Below are 20,539 nucleotides of genomic sequence, written 5' to 3'. Positions count from 1 at the left end.
TCGGGTATGAATTCAGCTTCGACGAGGCTTTGGCCAACTACGGCTGCCGCGTCATCGCCCTTGACCCCACCAACTCCAACGTGACGAACCGTGTGTACCAAGCCAACCTGACCCACAGCCTGCCCTCCGTAAGGCTAAAAGGTTCAAGAGAGGTACTAGCGTCACATAGAAACATTCACGCCCTTTCCCTTGGCCTAGCGGATAAGGACTACACGATGGTCCTCAACCTCACAACTGACGGTGTAGGCTACAGGACAAATGTGGCCGCCTACCTCACCTACAGGTCCCTCCTTCGCATGTTGGACAACCCTCGCATCGACCTACTCAAGATTGACATAGAAGGGAATGAGTGGGATGTCTTTCAAGAGATCCTAGAATCCCCTGACGCTGCTAAGCTCCTCCAACACGTCCGCCAGATCCTGATGGAGGTTCACTTTGATTTCCTGAAGCCCTCCATGACCGCCGATGAGGTCCTGCAGGCGGCGTGGCGGGCGATTGGAATCCTTCGGCGTCTCAGGGACTTCGGGTTTCGCTTGGCGGCGGCCGATCTCAACGACACGGCTCAGAGCTACATGTTGTTCGGATCGATGAAGTTGGCGCTTTTCCGGGAGATTACTTTGATCCGAAGAGGTGTCATGGCTGTCTAGGGTGTGATTAGCGTGCAGGTGTTGTAGTGTGGCCTAGAAGGTGTGTGTTAAGACTTACGAGGAAGTGTTTAGTAGAGATGAGTGAAGATGTGGATATGAGCGTTATGCTTATAGGGGTGTGCTTCGCTGGATAGGGTGTGTGTTTGTGTGCTCAAGACTATGAATGAGTGTTAGTGTGTCAGAATGTTCTCAGGACCTGGGTGTAAAATAGAGGACGTGAAGGGAGGTGCAGGACTTATGAAACAGGATATAAGAACTTCATTTTACAGCAAGCAAATCATGGCAAAAGTTCAGGTTGTAAAAATATTAATGAAAGCAGCATCGGATAGAGGAAAAAGTCAAATGGAAAAGTTAGAGAGATGCAGGACGTATTCAACATGTTCCTTTTTTTTTTCTTTTTTTGTCATGAATAAGAGAGAACAAATGTCAAGAGAAAAGAAATAAGGAGAACACGATCGCACAGAGAGAGAGAGAGAGAGAGAGAGAGAGAGAGAGAGAGAGAGAAAAGAAGATGCGTATGGGTGAGTGTAGTCATTAATAAGTCTCGTCTTGATATTAGTCTTAACCCCCCCCCAAAAAAAAAAAAAAAAAAAGGGGGAAATTCATTATGATACTTCTGTAAAAAAAAAAAAATACTAACAATAATCAGTGTCGTAGGATTGTGTGTAGCTGTTTTTCCCGTTCCTCTCAAGTGCTCACGGATAAAGCGATTTCTACCTGTCCTGTCTCACCTTTCGTTCATTAACCTGCCAGCCACGTGATAGGCGCCCCGTGATAGCTCGAGGGTTGTGTTACCTGCCTCCGCTACACCTTGATATTGTGTTGTGAATGGTGGTGTTACTGTTGCAGTTGTTCATACACTCGACAGTCTTGTAAAATGGAGTTGTTCATATATTTTGTGGTTTAAAGTTTGTTGTGTTTCATGTTTGTTTTATTTCACCGTATTGGATGTGAGGATGATTTTTCTTTTTTATATTTAAGTCTTGTGTGTGTTTAAGAAAAGGAATATTGGACGTCCTTAAGACAAGTAGAAAAAGTGGGTGGCTATTAATCTACATCCTTTTAAGGCTACCAAATTGAAATTGGGAATACAATAGAAACAGGGAACAGAAAAAGAGATATAGATGATAAAATAGAAAAAGAGAAGTAGATGATTGAATAGAAAAAGAGAAATAGATGATTGAACAGAAAAAGAGAAATGTACAAAGAGAAAGAGAAAACAGAAATAGGAAAAAATAGAGGATACGAACAGATAATAGCTTAGGAACAGTTAAGGAATATAAAACAAAAAGATATAAATAGAGAATAGAAACAGATATAGAGAATAAAATAGAAATACAGAATAAAATAAAATTGAAGAAGAAAAGAAAAATGAAGAAGTTATCCATCAAGATGAGGAGAAGAAAACACGAGGTGGCATACAAAATATTTCCTTTATTAAGGCACATTAAATAACAAGGCACTCAGTATGTACAGTTCTATGCATCCTACATTTTCCGAAGGCCACCCTCTCAGCCTGATGCGTCAAGAAAGAAAATGGGACCAGGGATGCCAATGCTTATGGTAGGGAAGGGATGGAGAGTGAATGTTTTGTATGTATTTAGTATGTGTGTATGTATTTTTTCCCCCCTATGAAGACATTAGAAAGTAAGAGTATTCGTGTATGTATGTATGTGTGTGTGTGTGTGTGTGTGTGTGTGTGTATATGGGATGACAGGTATGCAGAAATCTATACAGGTGTGCTGGGAGTGTGTGTGTGTGTGTGTGTGTAGATGCCTGTATGTGCTTAATCAAAGGTGTGTCAGGAAGTCCAGGTTAGTCAAAGATGTGTATGTATGTATGTATGTATGTAATATTCATCCTATACGTTCAGCAGATATACAAATGAAACGCGTTAAGGAAAAAACATAAGTATTGAAATTTTCGCTGATTTGAAGAAGGAAAAAAAAATCATTGTGTTTCCTCTTGCCGTCCATGGAAGTGTATTATAGCGGAAGGATAATTTAGGAAAGTTATTAACATTATCATTATCATCTCTACCCGCAAAACAATGATGCAAGGTCAAACAAACGCATTCCCTAAATTCCATCTTGGCCCGGTAAACAGTTAAGGAAGTTTGAAGAATATCATCTAGAGCAAAATAACCCCCTAAGACCGTTTTACTTTTCTATATTATTTTATTTGTAACTCTAAAACACTAAATTCCGTCAAATGATACAATTAAGTTAATCTATATACAACATTTAAGCCTCTCGTGATATATTTTTTTACAAGCTTTCAATGTGTGTGTGTGTGTGTGTGTGTGTGTGTGTGTGTGTGTGTGTGTGTGTGTGTGTAAGGTCGATTAGAAATATATATAAATTCACATAGTACTTATAACGTATATATTTAGATGCTATAAGGTACTGCTGGAGTTATATAAATCTATTCACATATAGCTACTTTCTCTTCATCTCTCTATCTCTTTCCTTCCTCCCCGTGTGTGAGAGAAGAGATAAGAGAGATTATATAAAACTAATTCTTCAGGTAAGGATATCACGATTAATAGCAATAGCGATAATAATAATAATAATAATAATAATAATAATAATAATAATAATAATAATAATAATAATAATAATAATAATAATAATGGGGTCCTCTTGAACGAAAAAAAATATAATGATTAATATTTTTTTTGGCTTTCAAGTTCGTTTACTGCGTCAGGTATTGCAATAAATATATAAATAAATAAATAAGTTACCTCAGAACATTAGAATCAAACTCTATAAATATTCCCAAACAATTTTTTTTTTGTAAGTTCATGGGATTCATTTTTTTTTTCCTTGATTTCCTTCGATAACTAAGATAAAAGTGTAGTGAACAAACTGTCTCTTTCCTGCCTATCTTCTTCTTGTTCATGCTATCTTCTTTTTCCTCTTTCTCTTCATCCTCTTGTTCCTCTTCCTCTCGTCTCTTCCTTGGGCCATTAATCCTCTTTCTTTTTTTTTTCCTCCTCCAGTGTTGCTTTATTTATTTTTTTTCAATCATATCTTTGTCATTGTTTTCTTTCTTCTCAATCTTTTTTTGTTTGTTTGTTTTCCTTACCTTTTCTTTCCTTAATCGTATTTTTCGCAATTTTTTCTTCCAATTTTTATATTTTATTCTTCTTTTGGTTCCTTATCTCTCAATTCTCTGTACCTTTTTTTTTCTTCTCCATCATTCCTCCTTTCCATATTTTGTCTTTCTTTACCAACTCTTCTTTCTTCTCCCTTTCTCTTACTTTCTTTTCTTCACCCCCCCCCAACGCTTTCTTCCTCTTTTGATTTTCTTCCTGTTTTCTTCTCTCTCTTGTCTGCTTCTCTTCCTGTGCAATTCTTTCTCGTTCATTGTGTTTTTTTTTTCTTTGTCCAACTCTTTTTGCTTCTGTGATCTCTTCCTGCCTTACTATTCTCTTTTCTCTCCCATTTCCTGCGTTTATGTCATTTTTACTCTTCTCTTTTTTACCTTTCTCTCTCATCCACTTTTCTTTTTTTTTTCATCTAATCCATCACTACCTTTTCTTCTTCATCTTTTTTTTTCTTCTTTTTTGTATTGTCGTCGTGTTCGTCTTGGTCTTCGTTTTCGTCTCGGTCTTCTTCTTCTTCTTCGTCTTCGTCGTCCTCGTCATTGTCGTCTTCACCTTCTCTCAATCTTTTTTTTTCCCATGCACATTCCTCCCATTCTCCTTCGCCATCACCTTTAAATCCCTTCTCCTTTTTCATCTACATCTTTTTTTCCTTTTTCTTCTTTCACGCTTTGGTGGTTTCCTCGTATACTTCCCTTCACGGTTTCCTCCTCCCGTTCCTTCTTTCTCCATTACGACTCTTCTTCCAACTCCTCATCCTTCGTCACCTCTTCTTTAAACTCCTCTTCTTACCGCATCTTCTAACTCTATCTCCTGTTGCCGCCTCTTCTTTCATCTCCCATCTTCTCCTTTACTCTCATTTCCTCCCATCGTCACCTCTTCCCGCTCCTTCCCCCGCCGTCTCCGCCTCTCCGTCACCGCCTAGGCCAGCACCAGCTCCTCGGCCGTGCTCGGGGCGTCCATCAGCTTCACCATGCCGAAGAAGGTGTTGCGGCCCACATGCACCGTCCGCAGGTAGTTGTCGAGGTCGCGCACTCGTACCTCCGCGTTCTGTAGGGAAAGGGAAAGTTAGGTTGGGGTGAGAGGCAGAGATTTTTTTTTTTTTTTTTTTTTTGGGGGGGGGGGGGTAGAGTGTATGCTGTTTTTTTTTATGTTTTCTTTGTTTTGAATGTGAGTGTATGTTGTGATATTAGTGTTTTGGTGTGTACTTCTTGTTATTTTTTGTTTTGGTTTTCTGTCATTTGTCATTTTCGAAGAAAGGAGATTTTTTAAAGGTTGATAATTCTTTGATTTTGTGTTATTTTTGTGTTGTTTTGTGTTGTATTTATTTATTCTTTATTGCTAGAACGATTGCTGATTGTTATTTTTCTTAAGTGAGGTCATTTCTTGGACTTTTTATTTTAAGTTTCGTTTGAAGTATATCATATCCGATGTGTATTTACCAAGTTGTGACACGGGAAAAGAGAAATGCTCGCGCTGTCCCGTCTCCATATCCACTCCTATCCAACTTTCCCTTGTGTGTGTGTTTGTGTGTGTGTGTGTGTGGGTGGGGGGGGGGTATGTGTTTGTGTGTTTTGCCCTTGAGCTTATGCCCTTGTAAAAAATAAAACAGTCGAGACGAAAGACATTTAAGCGGAAATACCCAACAAGTAGGTTCCAATCCGAATTACGTTTACTTATGTCGTGAATCGCGGGTTGTAAATGAAGGAGATTAGCTCGGAATGCCTAACTCTGATCCTCTTGGCGTTTAAGTGGCGGTGGTCTGGATTAGGTTACGGCTAAGACTCACCTGCCATCTCACCTGCCGCCTACCTGTCAAGTGCATTCCTTAATAGTGTGATAATCGGTATTTGTTTCCTGTCACACCTTGCCGTGCTTTCTCCTTTCTTCTTTCCTGATCCTTCTCATCCTTTCGTTCATCTCTCTCCCTCCCTTTTTCTTCGCTACTATAATCTTCTTTCTCCCTTTTCTTCATATTTTCCATTCGTCCGTAATAGTTTCCTTCATTCATTCATTTATCCATTTATTCCTCCTTTCATTCATTCGTTCATTATATTCCTCTTTCCTCTCTTCCTCTCTATTTTCATTCTTACTTTCTATTTTTTCACTCATTCATTCTTTTACTCATTCATCTATCTATCCATCATTCCTTAATTATTTCCTCTCCTCCATACGTCCTTTTCCTTTCTTTCCTTCCTTCCTTTATTTTTCATTCATTCATTCTTATATTCTCCTTTTCTTCCTTGCTTCCTTTCCTTCCTTCCTTGCTTCCTTCCCTTCCTTCCTTCCTTCCTTCCCTTCCTTCCTTCCTTCCTTCCTTCCTTCCTTGCTTCCTTCCCTTCCTTCCCTTCCTTCCTTCCTTGCTTGCTTCCCTTCCTTCCTTCCTACCTTCATTCCTTCCTTCCTTGCTTCCTTTTCTCCAGGTCCACACGGCTCATTCCACCACCAACCTCCTTCTTATATCTTCATTCCTTCCTTCATTCATTCATTCATTCACTCCTTCCTTCCTTCCTTCACTTCTCTCACTTCCACACGGCTCAATCCACCCACCACTCCCTCCTCTTTCCCCACCGTCCCACCTGGCGTACAACCACCACACTCACCCTGGGCAGGTAGGAGACTCCCCCCGTGTGGCAGGACGGTGCGGGTCTCAGAGCGGGCGCCTGGCACTCTAGGATCGGGATATCGTCCACGAGGATCTGGAAACCGCCGCCTGCCCGTCCTGACTCGTGTAGGATCTGGGGTAAGGGGAGAAGGGGATTATAGTAGTAGAAGAAGGAGTAGAAGCAGTAATAGTAGTAGTAATGGTTGTTAATAGTATTTGTAGTGGTAGTAAGAGCTCATCATTGAACGAGAGAGCACCAAATCAACCAACCTGGGCGTAGATGTAGTAGAGACCCGCCTCCCGCACAGTCACCGTTCCCTCGTCCACGCTGTACTTGGTGTTCAGGCCGAGCTTCTCCATCCAGGGGGCGGCGGTCCAGTCCAGGTGCTCGCCAGTGGTTGGGAGGCCTGCAAAGGGGGAGGACGTGTTGATGGTGGCGCTTCGGGTATGAGGGAAGGGAGGAAAGTATGTGTGTAATAGGGTGGTAAGAGATGGTGGAGGAATTGAAGGGAGTTGAGATAAATAGATAGATAGATTAGTTGGTACATATACGTAGGTAGGTAGGAAGGGAGTTTGGTAGGTAGATAGATAGTTAGACAGGTAGGTAAGTAGGTAATCACAGTGGGAAAAAAATAAAATGTAGACAAAATGAGAGATATAATTAGGTAAATGAGTAGTGAAGGGTCAAACACACACACACACACACACACACACACACACACACACACACACACACACACACACACACACACACACAACAAAAACAACAATAATAATAATAAAAATAGAAATGAATAAATAAATAAAATAGGTAAATTAAATAAAAATAAATAAATACAAAATACAATAATGAATAAATAAGTAAATAAGTATAAGAACAAAAAACTCACTTAGTCGGGTGGAGTTCGCGGTGGAGGCGGTGAAGTGAGCCAGGGTGATGGTGGGGCGCCTCCTCCACTTCCTAGTCTGCTTGTTCCTGATCTTCCTCCTCTTCTGCAGGGGAGCACCAGCATCATCATCAGCACCAGCAGGAGAGGAGGAGGAAGACAGGAAGATTGCATTATATCATTTTTCATTCTTCAGCATATTTACCTTTTGCATTTTTCAGTACCTTTCCATTTTCACAAACATGTCTCTTCACCAATACCTCACTCGCTCAATACATGCATTATAATATAGTAGTTAATAATGTGTAGTAAAAATCATCACCACCATCATCACCACCATCACCACCACCACCACCATACTCACCTTGCCGTAGACGCTGCTGGGGGGAGGCCTGGAGAAAGCATGTATCTTCCTGCTCCCGTCCTGCGGCACCACCTTCGGGGCCTCCAGCAGACCGTTGGCTTGGGGCACCACGCTGTTGGGGCTCGTGAACCCGTCGTGGCGGGAGGTGGCCTGTGGGGCGGGGTGGAGGGTTGGTAGGGGGAAGGGGTGCAGGGTTACGGGGTGGAGTGGAAGAGGAGTGGAGAGCGTAGGAATGGTTGATAGTGGTTAGGTGAAGAATGAAGATGAGGGAGTGTGGAAGGAATGCTAGTGGAGGGTTTGTAAAGGTGGAAGACAGTGGGAAGTGTGGAAGGAAGCGAGGATGAGTGTGGAAAGCATTGGGTAGAAGAGTGAAAGATGGAAGATAGATGTGGAAGGAGTGGGAAGAAGTGTGGAGGGAGGGAAGGAAGGTTGGCACAGAATTGGTAGTAGACGCGTGATGGATCGGTGAGGTGGAGGCGGTTGGTGAATGATGAATGAATGAAAGATACAGATTTTGTGACGGGTATAGAGGATGAGTAGGTAGTTGAATAATAGCTATGGAGTAATGATGGATAATAAAGGAGGGAGATGAGAGTAGATAGCAAAGATGATAGCAAGATGGATAGCAAAGGACGGAGATGAGAGCAGAAGGGATATAGAAGTGTAAGTAAGGAAGTTGTGTAGCGATGAATGATAAAGGGGAATTATATGTAGAATGGGTGTGCTGGATGGTGTTACAATAAAGAAGTGTTAAGGAAAGGTAAAATCCGGTAATTAGACAGGTATGGTCGATCTAAAAGCGGAGGTGGATGCGAAAAGTTTTGAGTTTGGGGATTGTGACAGTTACAGATGTTAGATGATTAGATTCGTGTAATTTTGTTTTTTTACAGTAGAGGAAACAGTTCAAGGGAAAAAAAAGAAAACAATAATGAAAAAAAAGCCCGCTACTCACTGCTCCTATAAAAGAGTCAAAAGGAGTGGCCGAAAGATAGGTCAGTTTCGGGAGGGGAGGTGTCCTGATACCCTCCTCTTGATTCTTAAAGGAAGGTTTTTAAAAAGGAGAGGACGGGACAGTAAAAACACACATAAGTGGATAGATAGAATGTATAGATGCAAGGTTGGGAAAATGTAGACTGCGAGAATATGGAATGGCAGTGAAGTGATGGGAATGGAGAAATTAAGAGATGAAGAACAAATAGGTGTTAGGAAAAATATTAACGTGAAGAGAAAGAACAGAGAAACTAAAAGAACCGTGAAGTGAAGTATATTTTTCTTACATTTCCATTAATTATCATGCATTTACAAGAGGCAGACCACCACAAACAAACTTAAGACAAAGAGAAACACACACACTCACACAAACACACACACACTAAAACCAGGACAGAGAAACGAAAGCAACTTAACTTCAGAAGACAAAAATAATCAGTGGCAATTTATCACCTAAACGTTAAGCAAGCATTTACTAACAAGCTGTGATTAGCCTTTCAGGAGTCTACTTGGTCTACGTGCTTATTCAAGGCAAAGTTTATACACACAAGAGAGAGAGAGAGAGAGAGAGAGAGAGAGAGAGAGAGAGAGAGAGAGAGAGAGAGAGAGAGAGAGAGAGAGAGAGAGAGAGAGAGAGAGAGAGAGAGAGAGAGAGAGAGATGCAGATAAACACTTAGTCACACACACACACTCACACACGCACACGTACATACACACATATCGCACAAACAAACATACGGAAGAAAAATGCGAGGAAGAGTTATTAGAAAGAAACGTAAACTGAATTAAATAAAACACATATAAAGAAGAACATAGACAGAAGAAACGCATACACAGATAAAGACACAGACACGAAAATTAATACAAGAAAGAAAAAGTGAAGTAATACAAAGATAAACACACACACACACACACACACACACACACACACACACACACACACACACACACACACACACACACACACACTCACACACACACACAGAGAGAGGGGTCAGCTAACTACCTTTACAAGCGAAGATCGAAATACCACAGAGCTTGGCGTTGGGTTAGACCGCACCCGCTGCTTCTGTCGCCTTTTCAGACCACGCCTGGACCCGTGCAGGCTCTGGGGGTGGCAGCAGGGGGGGGTTAAGGACTGCTGGGGGGCGGGGGTGTTGGGGGGAGAGGTGAGGATAGATAGGTGGTGTGGGTGTGGGTGGGAGTGTATGTATGTATGTCGGTGGGCGTGAGTGTTGTTGCTGTAGTGTGTGTGTGTGTGTGTGTGTGTGTGTGTGTGTGTAACAAGGGTGTCACATGAAGTTTTGTTACACATAATCTACAGTTTTACTTACTACTTAGCGCGAACACACACACACACACACACACACACACACACACACACACATTCACAAGGGCTTCTAAAAATACATACAGACAAATCCCAGTCTTGCTTCTGGTCAGTAAGATAAACTACACCAACAACTACATTAGCTTAAACTACGGCAACAACAACGGCATCAACGACAGCAACACTACAGGCTCGCACCGCCCAGTATAAGATGTTAAAAAGGATCGTGTTTAGGCCGACGATGCGGAATGTCATCAGTGTTAATTAACTAATGCGTGTACTGCTTAATTAGGGCGGCCTAGCGTTAATTAGCACACACACACACACACACACACACACACACACACACACACACACACACACACACACACACACACACACACAGTAAAACAAAATAAAGCATAACTCACCTTCAAACACACTTACAAAACATTCCAAATAAAAAAGTAACAAAAAAATAACACTTCAGTTGTCTTCCATATATAAGATTAATAAAACACAATATATTCCAACAGTTTACCTCTAAGAACAAAATTTTCTCTACCGTACATACATCCATTCACACACACACACACACACACACACACACACACACACACACACACACACACACACACACACAATTTCAATCAACAAAACAAAAGGTTCTATATAGCAGTCTACCCTAAAAGAGCCACATTTTCTATAGCACACGTCCTTCCATTCACACACACACACAGACACACACACTCACTCACTCACTCACTCACACCCTTCCTCCATTCACCCCTACAAAGAACATCCCACAACTTACCTTGGTCCGGGATCGTCTTTCGGTGAGGCGGGAGCGACGTAGCGAGGGGGGCGACACGTTGGGGAAGAGATTTTCAGCGAGCTCGTTTTCTTGGCCGTTGGCGGAGTCGATCTTGCGCACGAGAGTTCTGGCGGAAAGGGGCGGAGGGCCTGAGGAGGAGGGCAACCTGTCCCGTCTCCTCTTAGGGACCCACAGGTTGCTAACTCTGGCGGCGAACGGGCGAAGCTTCGTTAATAGCTCTGAGGGTGTGTTAGGCAAGGTCTCATAGCGTGTACCGGAGATGTGGAGGAGGAGGTGTTGAGGAGGTGTGAGTGTAAGCGGTGGTGTAATTCATGTGATGGAGATGGAGGTGTATAGGCTGGAAGGTGGATTGATTGTGGACATGGGTGTGTTAGGCAAGGTCTCATAGCGTGTACCGGAGATGTGGAGGAGGAGGTGTTGAGGAGGTGTGAGTGTAAGCGGTGGTGTGATAAAGGTGATGGAGATGGAGGTGTATAGGATGGAAGGTGGATTGATACGGAACAGGTATGGACAGGTATTGTGGATAGCGGTGGTGGTGGTGATGGAGAGGTGGTTTGATTGTAGACAGGTGGTGGTGGTGGTGGTACAGGTGGTGATATATGCCGGAAGGTAGTTTAAGACAGGTATTGAAGGTACAGGTGTGATGGGCAAGGTGGTATAGCAAAGACAGGTATAGGTAAGGTGGTTCAGGTAAATGTGGATGTGACGAGGTGTGCATATAGATGGCAGATGTGAAGGCAGGGATTTGGGTTTGCTTGGGTATGTAAAGAGGGAAGGAGAGAGGAAGGGAGGGAGGGAGTGTACGGAGGAATGTGGAGTTTGCTTTGGTGTGGAGGGAGGGAGGGAAGAAGGAGGGAGGAGGTGGAGGTCTAGATGAAGGCTGTAAGGGGTGTGGGTGTGGATGAGGAATGTGAGGAAAGTTTAAAGGGGTGGAGGAGGAGGATATGACGTGGAGGACTGATAAGATGTGGGAATAACGGGAAGAGAAGAAAGAATGTGGATTAAGAGAAATATAAAAAACGATTGACGAAGGAAAGGAGAAGAGGGTACTGGATGGATAAAAAGAGAGAAAATAGGAGGAATGTGTAGAAGTGATTGCTTTAGAAAGTAAGAAAAGACGAAGGTGGAGACGGAGAAAATGAGAGAGAATAAGATATAATGGAAAACGAAGCGATAAGAAAGGTAAAAATAAGGAACAGGACGGAAAAAAAGAGGAATAGATGTGATGGAGGTGGAGATGTAGGAGGAGGATAAGGATGTATAAGGTGTGTGAGAAGCAGATGTATTAGGGAAACAAACGAATAAGCGAATGCACCAAAGCGATACAGGGGAGGAAGAAGAACACATCCCGAAGACAGACAGGGAAGAAGTATGTTGTGTCGCGAAGGATCAAGGGATTGGCAGACATTTTAGGACCATTTCATTGTGGTCCAGAAAAGTTCATAACAGTTCACGAAGAAAATGGAAATGGTGTCAGGAAGGAACAAGGGATTGGCAGACATTTTAGGAGCATTTCATTGTGGTCCAGAAAAGTTCATAATAGTTCACGAAGAAAATGGAAATGGTGTCAGGAAGGATCAAGGGATTGGCAGACATTTTAGGACCATTTCATTGTGGTCCAGAAAAGTTCATAATAGTTCACGAAGAAAATGGAAATGGTGTCAGGAAGGATCAAGGGATTGGCAGACATTTTAGGACCATTTCATTGTGGTCCAGAAAAGTTCATAATAGTTCACGAAGAAAATGGAAATGGTGTCAGGAAGGATCAAGGGATTGGCAGACATTTTAGGACCATTTCATTGTGGTCCAGAAAAGTTCATAATAGTTCACGAAGAAAATGGAAATGGTGTCAGGAAGGATCAAGGGATTGGCAGACATTTTAGGAGCATTTCATTGTGGTCCAGAAAGTTCATAATAGTTCACGAAGAAAATGGAAATATCTGTGTAGTGTCAGGAAAGAACAAGGGATTGGAAGACATTTTATGAGCATTTTATTGTATTCCAGAAAGTTCATGATAGTTTACGAAGAAAGTGAAAATATATGTGTCAACAAGGCAATATTTGGATAGAGACAAAAATACAAAACAAAAGACAAAAATATGAAGGAAAAACATACACAAGACAAATAAAAATAGGAATAGGAAGGTTCATCAAGGTTGTATAAATGAAAGACAGAGTAAATAAGACATAATAGGAAATGCTAATAAATATAGAAGCAATTAAAATATAGTAGTGTTAGATAAATTACCACACGGAAGCGTTCTCCTTATTAATTTCACACACTTAATTTTTTTTGTCAGTCTGCTCATGCTCTCTACAAACAGATTATCCACACACACAAAAAAAATAAATCCCGCTCAAAACGAAGATTAAAGAGTGGTAACCGTTCATTCAATTCGTCTCCGGTATGATATAAAAATGAACTCTACTTATTCGGTGCATCAAAATATAGATCGTTATTACGTATACCCAACCAAGGTGTTCATTATGTTATCTTACCTATACCTGTAATTTGCGTGTACCTGTGTATTTACCTGTGGTGTGTGTGTGCGTGTGTGTGTGTGTGTGTGTGTGTGTGTGTGTGTGTGTGCGCTCATGGTCAATTTGCCTTATTTGGGGAAAGAGAGAGAGAGAGAGAGAGAGAGAGAGAGAGAGAGAGAGAGAGAGAGAGAGAGAGAGAGAGAGAGAGAGAAAGGCACGTAAATTAGTTACATGAATCATCTCACTTTGCCTCAAATAAAGAAACTACTGTGTGTAAATGTGTGTGTGTGTGTGTGTGTGTGTGTGTGTGTGTGTGTGTGTGTGTGTGTGTGTGTGTGTGTGTGTGTGTGTGTGTGTGTAATCCTATCCCCTCTCACGTGAGAACACATTAGAACAAGGAAGGAGAGAACACGAGTGACAAATAGCAAAACAAGACCCCGCGTACAACAACTTCTCAGGAACATACGACAGGCGATGATGTCAGAGGTAAACACAACGTGATGTAACAGTACGATAAGTGTCAAGTAGTGTACAGTATCTCTCTCTCTCTCTCTCTCTCTCTCTCTCTCTCTCTCTCTCTCTCTCTCTCTCTGTAATGAAATACCACAAGGACATAATTGCTCAACGGTACGGGAGAGAGAGAGAGAGAGAGAGAGAGAGAGAGAGAGAGAGAGAGAGAGAGAGAGAGAGAGAGTAGACGGAAAGGATATCAAAATACCTGTTACCTTAAACTGGCGCCAACTCCTCCCTCTGTCAAGCCGAGGAGAAGGAGGAGGAAGAGGAAGTGGAGGAGGAGGAGGAGAAGGAGGAAGAGAAGGAAAGGAGGAGGAGGATTTGGAAGAGGAGGAGGAAAATGGATAAGACAAAGAAGACAAAGACGACGACGAAGAAGAAAGAAAAAGAAAATCAGGTTAAAAGAAAATATGAAAAGAAAGATAAGAACAAATATTAATGGACAAGAGAAGAGGATAACAAAGATGAAAACCGTAAGAATAAAGAGGAATAAAAGGAGAGTAAACAAAAGAAAAAGAAGAAGAAGAAGAAAAGGAGAAGACGAAGAAGAAGAAGAAATAAAGAAAGGAGAAAAGAGGAATGTATTTAGAGAAAGCCACGTAAGAGGAAGAAGAAATGGACAAAGAGGAATTCACTGAAGGAAGAAAGTGGAGGAAAAAAAACTAGAGATTGATGAAGAAAAGAAAAAGGGAAAAGAAGAAGTAGAGCAGAAAAAAAAGACATAAAAGAAAGAAAAGAAGAAGAAGCAAGACAAATAATACCATAATTACATCCACAATTAAACAATAAAAAGAAAAAAAAGCCAAAATATGCACCACAGAAAGAGAGCAACAAACACACACACAAACAAACAAACGTGTAAGCAATGTTCTTATCTCATCCTTGCCTAATGCCGTGACGTCACTCTCTCTCTCTCTCTCTCTCTCTCTCTCTCTCTCTCTCTCTCTCTCTCTCTCTCTCTCTCTCCGTTTCCTTGATGACGTAAGCGCACATGCCTCTAGTATGGTATGTGTGTACACCTTCCTTACACACACACACACACGCACACACACACACGCACACACACACACACACACACACACACACACACCCAGGTCTGTCTGCAACGGCTTAAAATGCGTGTGTGCGTGTGTGTGAGAGAGAGAGAGAGAGAGAGAGAGAGAGAGAGAGAGAGAGAGAGAGAGAGAGAGAGAGAGAGAGAGAGAGAGAGAGAGAGAGAGTGGGTGTGAGTATATTTGGGCGAATGGAATCTATGAATGCATGTATGTGTGTATGTACGTTAGTGTGGGTGGCTGTGAATGTGTGTGTGTGTGTGTGTGTGTGTGTGTGTGTGTGTGTGTGTGTGTGTGTGTGTGTGTGTGTGTGTGTGTTATTGTCTACACTTATATAAACAGGAAATGCAGGGAGAGGAAGAGGATGAAGGTGAGAGGAGGAAGAGGAAAAAGGTACAGGAGGAGGAGGAGGAGGAGGAGGAGGAGGAGGAAATTAAGAGAGAATAATAGAATAGAAAAAAGCAAAGTAATGATGATGAGATGGTGAAAGAGAAGAGGAAAACAAAAATAAGGAGGAGGAGGAGGAGGAAGAAGAAGAAGAAGAGGAGGAGGGGAAGGAGGAATTGAGCGAATGAAAAAAAAGTATGCATAGTTTTAAAGGCAAATGAGATGAATGGAAAAACCGTTCACACACACACACACACACACACACACACACACACACACACACACACACACACACACACGCACACACACAGTAGCGGCCTTAGAGCAAACAAACAGGCATAGCAAGAGAGGAGACGAAGATAAGCAAGCGAGGAACGAGACTAGTAGAGAATCATGACCTGTTTGCACACGGCTTAGGGAAAAATATATGAATGCCCAAAACAGAGAGAGAGAGAGAGAGAGAGAGAGAGAGAGGAATGTGGAGGAGGAGAAGAAGCTGGTTTAGTAATTACCCTCGGAGGAACTATATTCTTAACACCGTGTAATGCTTACCTCTCTCTCTCTCTCTCTCTCTCTCTCTCTCTCTCGTTTCTCCCATTTAGATCGTTATCTTTTCGCTACATGGTCATGGTACGAGTTTTTTTTTATATTATTATTTAGTGTTATTTTCTTTCGTCGTTGCCCTTGTCATCACGTCTGTTATAGTAGTAGTGGTAGTAGTAGTAGTAGTAGTAGTAGTGGTAGTAGTAGTAGTAGTAGTAGTTGCTGTTGCTGTCTTTTGTTGTGGCTGTTATTTTTAGTTATGTAGTAGAAGTAAAAATAAAGTGAAGATAATAAAGTAATAGTAATAGTAGTAGTAATAGTAGTAGTAGTAGTAGTAGTAGTAGTAGTAGTAGTAGTAGTCTTACGGTCCTATATTTATCAAAGTCACGGTAGCATGTGTATAAATCATTCTCGTGACTGTTCTGCTTTCTGTATAAACTCCTTCCATAGTTATTAATTAAGAACTGGGAAATAGTATAATTAACACATGATTACTAATGTACTTCACTCCTTCTCAATTACAGCCAACAACATGTATCTTACGAGTAATATCAACAGGGGATTTTCAGAGTCAAGTATAGAGGGCAGCACTTTCTATCTGTCCCTCTGTCTGGTGTTTGCTCAAGGCAGAGGCGCCGATACGTTCAGTGGCGCCATCTACATTGAATCAGTTTTGAAAGTCTCACGTTAACATAAAACACAAATGATTATAGGCAATTATTCGTTGTTGCTCTCCACTTCTTGTTGATTCACTTGTTGTTTGGTGAGGAAATTTAAAACCGAGGCACCGATATGGTTAGTGGCGCCATCTACATTGAAGCTGTTTTGAAAGTCTCCCGTTGATATAAAACACAAATAATTATAGGAAATTATTAGATGTCACTTCCCATGTATTTCTTGTTGATTCACTTGTTGTTTGGTGAGGAAATTTAAAACCGAGGCACCGATATGGTTAGTGGCGCCATCTACATTGAATCAGTTTTGAAAGTCTCCCGTTGACATAAAACACAAATGATCATGAGAAAATATTCGTTGTCACTTTCCACGTATTTCTTGTTGATTCACGTGTTGTTTGGTGAGGAAATTCAATACCGAGGCACCGATATGGTTAGTGGCGCCATCTACATTGAAGGTGTTGTGAAAGTTTCCCATTGATATAAAACACAAACAATTATAGGAAAATACTGGTTGTTACTTCCCGCGTATCTCTTGTTGATTCACATGTTGTTTAGTGATGAGAGACAATCTAGAGGGAGGATGAAATAGTGTTTGAAGAATAATTTTGGATGTTCTTTAAATGGACATAAAGACAGACAGTTCCTATTACATAATGCCTTCTTCCTATACTTCCATCTTACGCCCAACGTTGCTACAGGTAGGGATGGAAAGACAGGTGGTTCTAAAGGGCAATAGGAAGAAAAAACAGTGACATGAAGATAATTTTTTAGTGTCCGTAGGTAAAGGAACACGATTTTTAGTGCCTTTCAAAAAACATGTCGTAGAAAAAAGTTAACGGCGGATTTTTTTTATATCACTCATGGAAAAAAAAATCAGACAGAGAAACCAAGAAATTTTTCGATGTTTAATTTTTTCAGGCAAGGAAGTATTACCCCACAAGGCACACGGGGATGGATGGGAGGGAGGGAGGGAGGGGGCTTCATGCTATTAAACAAACAATCAAACAAACAAACAAACAAACGGACATCGAGAGCAGGCAGGAGAGTTCGGTCCAATCGTTCAAAACTCAGGTTCAGATTCCACGTAAGAAAATAAGATAAACAAGTGAAATGTAAAAAAATATGAAGGAAAATAAAGAAAGAAATTATTGAATACGCTGAGTTCAGATACACTTAAGAAAAACAAATAGAAAATACGACACGTCAAACAGAATAAAAAGAAAAATAGTACGGAAATGAGTGAATCTATGAATATCTCCAAGTCCAGCAAAAAGTGACTGAACCTCCTGCCTACCCGATGCTCTTATGTTTTAGTAGGGGAGCCGCGTCTTGCACTTATGCTTTGTTTTGCTTATTCTCTCTTTCTCTTTCTCTCCACTTACTGTCTCAAGGGCCACACGAAGGAGCCCGAGGGGTCGCGGAGGCCGTCCCTACGAGGGGAGAGGAGGGGAGGGGTGAGGGGTGAGAGGGAAGGGAGAGGAGGGACACGCACACCGCCAAGCAACAAGTAACGAGGGGAATGCTGGCTACCTTATATGGCAACACTGCTTGAGGAAGGGTGCGTTAATTGGTGAGGTAAATGGGAAGGCTAAAGGGATGGTTCTGTATTGCTTCCTTGTATAGATTTAATTGTATGGATAAATAATAATAGTAGGGAATAAAAATGCTTCCCAGGTTTATGGCAATACTCCTGAAAAATAAATGAATAGTGTTTTCTCATCATTAAGAGAATAAGTATATGAGAGATAAAGAAACGAAGCTCAATAAATTATAATAAGAGATAAAGGAACGAATGTATATTTTTTTGTAAGTTACTTTATTGATAAGAAAGATTTGTGATGTCTTTGATGGAAACAATACTGGATCTTTAAGTGAACAGTTTTTATTTGTTTTCTTATTTGTTTATTTGTTTATTTGTTTATTATTTCATTTATTATTTGTTTTTTTTTATTATTTGTTTCGATAAAGTATTGGAAGTGAGCTAAGAGAACGCTTGTCTTTTATATATTACTTTACCATTCAATAAAGAGATGATGGAAGTGAGTTAAAGGAACGCTTGTCTTTCATATATTACTTTACCATTCAATAAAGAGATGATGGAAGTGAGTTAAAGGAACGCTTGTCTTTCATATATTACTTTACCATTCAATAAAGAGATGATGGAAGTGAGCTAAGAGAACGCATGTCTTTCATATATTACTTTACCATTCAATAAAGAGATGATGGAAGTGAGCTAAGAGAACGCTTGTCTTTCATATAATACTTTACCATTCAATAAAGAGATGATGGAAGTGAGTTAAAGGAACGCTTGTCTGTTTTTTTATCTATTTTATTATTCCGTTGCTAAAAAGAGGAAGAATGACGTGTTCCTAATTTTCATAACAGGAGACTCATCAGCTTACAATGTTCATCAAAGCAGGAGTTTTAGAATTAGGTGTAAATATAAATTCCCACTTCATAATAATTAAAAGCTATTTTTATTCGTAAGGAAGAAAAATATTAATGTCCTTTTTCTATTTTCCCCTATGTGTAATTTTGTAATTTTATAAGTATTTAATATTTGTTGTTGTTTTTTTCTCTCTTTATAAGCATCCACTGTTTCTGTTTATTTTTCACGCTTTTAATTGTCCTTTCCTAGGCATTCTTTGTTTGTTTGTTCCTTCTCTTTTGCATTTCTTTGTATAAGCATTTACTCTTCTTTTATTTTACCCCTTTACGCGTTTGTCTTTATAAGCATTTCATTCTCAATATTTACTTTACCTCTTTTTTTATAAGCATTCACTATTTCTTCCTTTTTTTCTCCTTTATATTTTTTTTCTATCAGCATTTACTGTTTCTTTTACTCCCTCACGCGTTTCTCTTTATAAGCATTTCATTCTTTATAATCATTTTACCTCTTTCATTTTTTATAAGCACACTGTTGATGTTTCTTTTTACCCTTTGTGTTCTTTTCATAACCATTCTTTACACTTCTATTACCTTTTTCCTTTTATAAGCACACTGTTGATGTTTCTTCTCCCCCTTTGTGTTCTCTTTATAAGCACCAAGTAAGCGTTCGCAGAAAACTAAACAAAAGAAAACGGGAAGCTGCGTATTGAGGGCAACGTTGCCAGATTGTCGTACTCTGCTTCTTATGTTTGCCGATTTCCGACTCAAACACTGCTTTCATCACCCAAATAACTGCCTTCGTATATGGTTATCGTTCAAATGGTTAATTATCGGTGATTCTTGGCAATAGTTATGGGGCAGAAACCGGTAAATACGTGGCTCTTGAGTACGATGATTTGGCAACGGTGAGGGAGGGAGGAAGAGGAACTAGGCAAAGAAAATGATCGCGCTCTCTGCTTTAATTGACCCAGATGAGCGCGGACAAAGAGGGAGGGAGAGTTATCAGGTAATGTCGCACAATTTGTTTTCTCGAGGCTCTGGTGTTGCGTCGAGGCTCGGGGGAAAAACTGGAGCGGAAAATGTGCCTGTAATTATTCTCATTTTTTTTAATTACTGCGCGAAAGAAAACGGAGTAGAACGCTGGGACAAAGACTCTCTCTCTCTCTCTCTCTCTCTCTCTCTCTCTCTCTCTCTCTCTCTCCTTTTCTTCCCTACCTTTTCCTTCCCTTCCCTTCATTTCCCTCTCCTTTCCTTTTCTTCCCTTTTCTTCCCTTTCCTTCCCTTCCCTTCCCTTTTATCTATCTGCTCTTCTATTCTCTGCTTTCTCTTCCTTTTCATCCATTTCTCTCCACTCCTCCTAATTCCTCTTCTTCCCGCTTCTATTTTCCTCCTTCTCTCATCCTTTTCCACTCTCGATCCTTCCCTCCCTTCTCTTTCAATCCACTTCATTCTGTTATCCTCTCCTTCCATTCTCTTCCCTTCTCGTTCTTTTCTTTTCTATCTCATTTCCTTTCCCTGCCATTTATTTCCTTTTGTTATCTCTCTTTTCTCTTCCTCTCCATACTTCTTTCACATTGTTGCTATTCCTTTCTGTTATCCTTTCTCCTTGATTCCCTTTTCATTCCTTTCGTTTTTACCCCCTCTCCTTTTCCTTCCATTCATCCCCTCTCTTATCGCTCTTCTTCCTCTCCATCCCCTTTTCATCTCTTCGCTATTTCACTCCCCCTCCTCCTCCTCTTCTTCTATTCTTCTCAT

The 20,539-nt window shown here is 40.8% G+C and overlaps 2 protein-coding genes and 1 long non-coding RNA gene across 10 annotated transcripts in view; 2 read left to right on the top strand and 1 right to left on the bottom strand.

Annotated features, from left to right (window-relative positions):
- LOC127008817 (uncharacterized) overlaps nt 1–1,139 on the top strand; it is a 1,937-nt gene extending 798 nt beyond the window's left edge. The window contains exon 1 of the mRNA XM_050881213.1: nt 1–1,139. This exon is cut by the window's left edge and continues 798 nt beyond it. Within this exon, the coding sequence (XP_050737170.1) occupies nt 1–647 (647 nt within the window). The 3' untranslated portion in view covers nt 648–1,139.
- Nucleotides 1,140–2,061: 922 nt separating this feature from the next.
- Nucleotides 2,062–20,539, bottom strand: part of LOC127008674 (protein eiger-like) — a 62,422-nt gene continuing 43,944 nt past the window's right edge. Inside the window, exons 4-11 of one of the 7 annotated variants that reach the window (XM_050880976.1) lie at nt 17,779–17,826; nt 10,723–10,927; nt 9,606–9,707; nt 7,610–7,759; nt 7,249–7,351; nt 6,629–6,765; nt 6,357–6,491; nt 2,062–4,803 (exon numbers count right to left, since the gene is read on the bottom strand). In XM_050880976.1, coding sequence (XP_050736933.1) covers nt 4,675–4,803; nt 6,357–6,491; nt 6,629–6,765; nt 7,249–7,351; nt 7,610–7,759; nt 9,606–9,707; nt 10,723–10,927; nt 17,779–17,826 — 1,009 coding nt within the window. In that variant the 3' untranslated portion in view covers nt 2,062–4,674. The remainder of the gene's footprint in view (nt 4,804–6,356; nt 6,492–6,628; nt 6,766–7,248; nt 7,352–7,609; nt 7,760–9,605; nt 9,708–10,722; nt 10,928–17,778; nt 17,827–20,539) is intronic. The other 6 variants (XM_050880978.1, XM_050880979.1, XM_050880982.1 and 3 more) reach the window with 6 other exon arrangements.
- On the top strand, nt 10,934–13,577 carry LOC127008676 (uncharacterized). Of its 2 annotated transcripts, none has more exons than XR_007761243.1 (2): nt 10,934–12,181; nt 12,559–13,577. It is a non-coding gene; the product is annotated as an uncharacterized LOC127008676 (long non-coding RNA). The 2 variants fall into 2 exon arrangements; XR_007761242.1 differs by having other exon boundaries at nt 10,934–12,275.

This window comes from Eriocheir sinensis, chromosome 38 (genome assembly GCF_024679095.1).
Source record: "Eriocheir sinensis breed Jianghai 21 chromosome 38, ASM2467909v1, whole genome shotgun sequence".
NCBI classification, from domain to species: domain Eukaryota; kingdom Metazoa; phylum Arthropoda; class Malacostraca; order Decapoda; family Varunidae; genus Eriocheir; species Eriocheir sinensis.
This window is presented reverse-complemented; position numbering and strand designations above follow the sequence as displayed.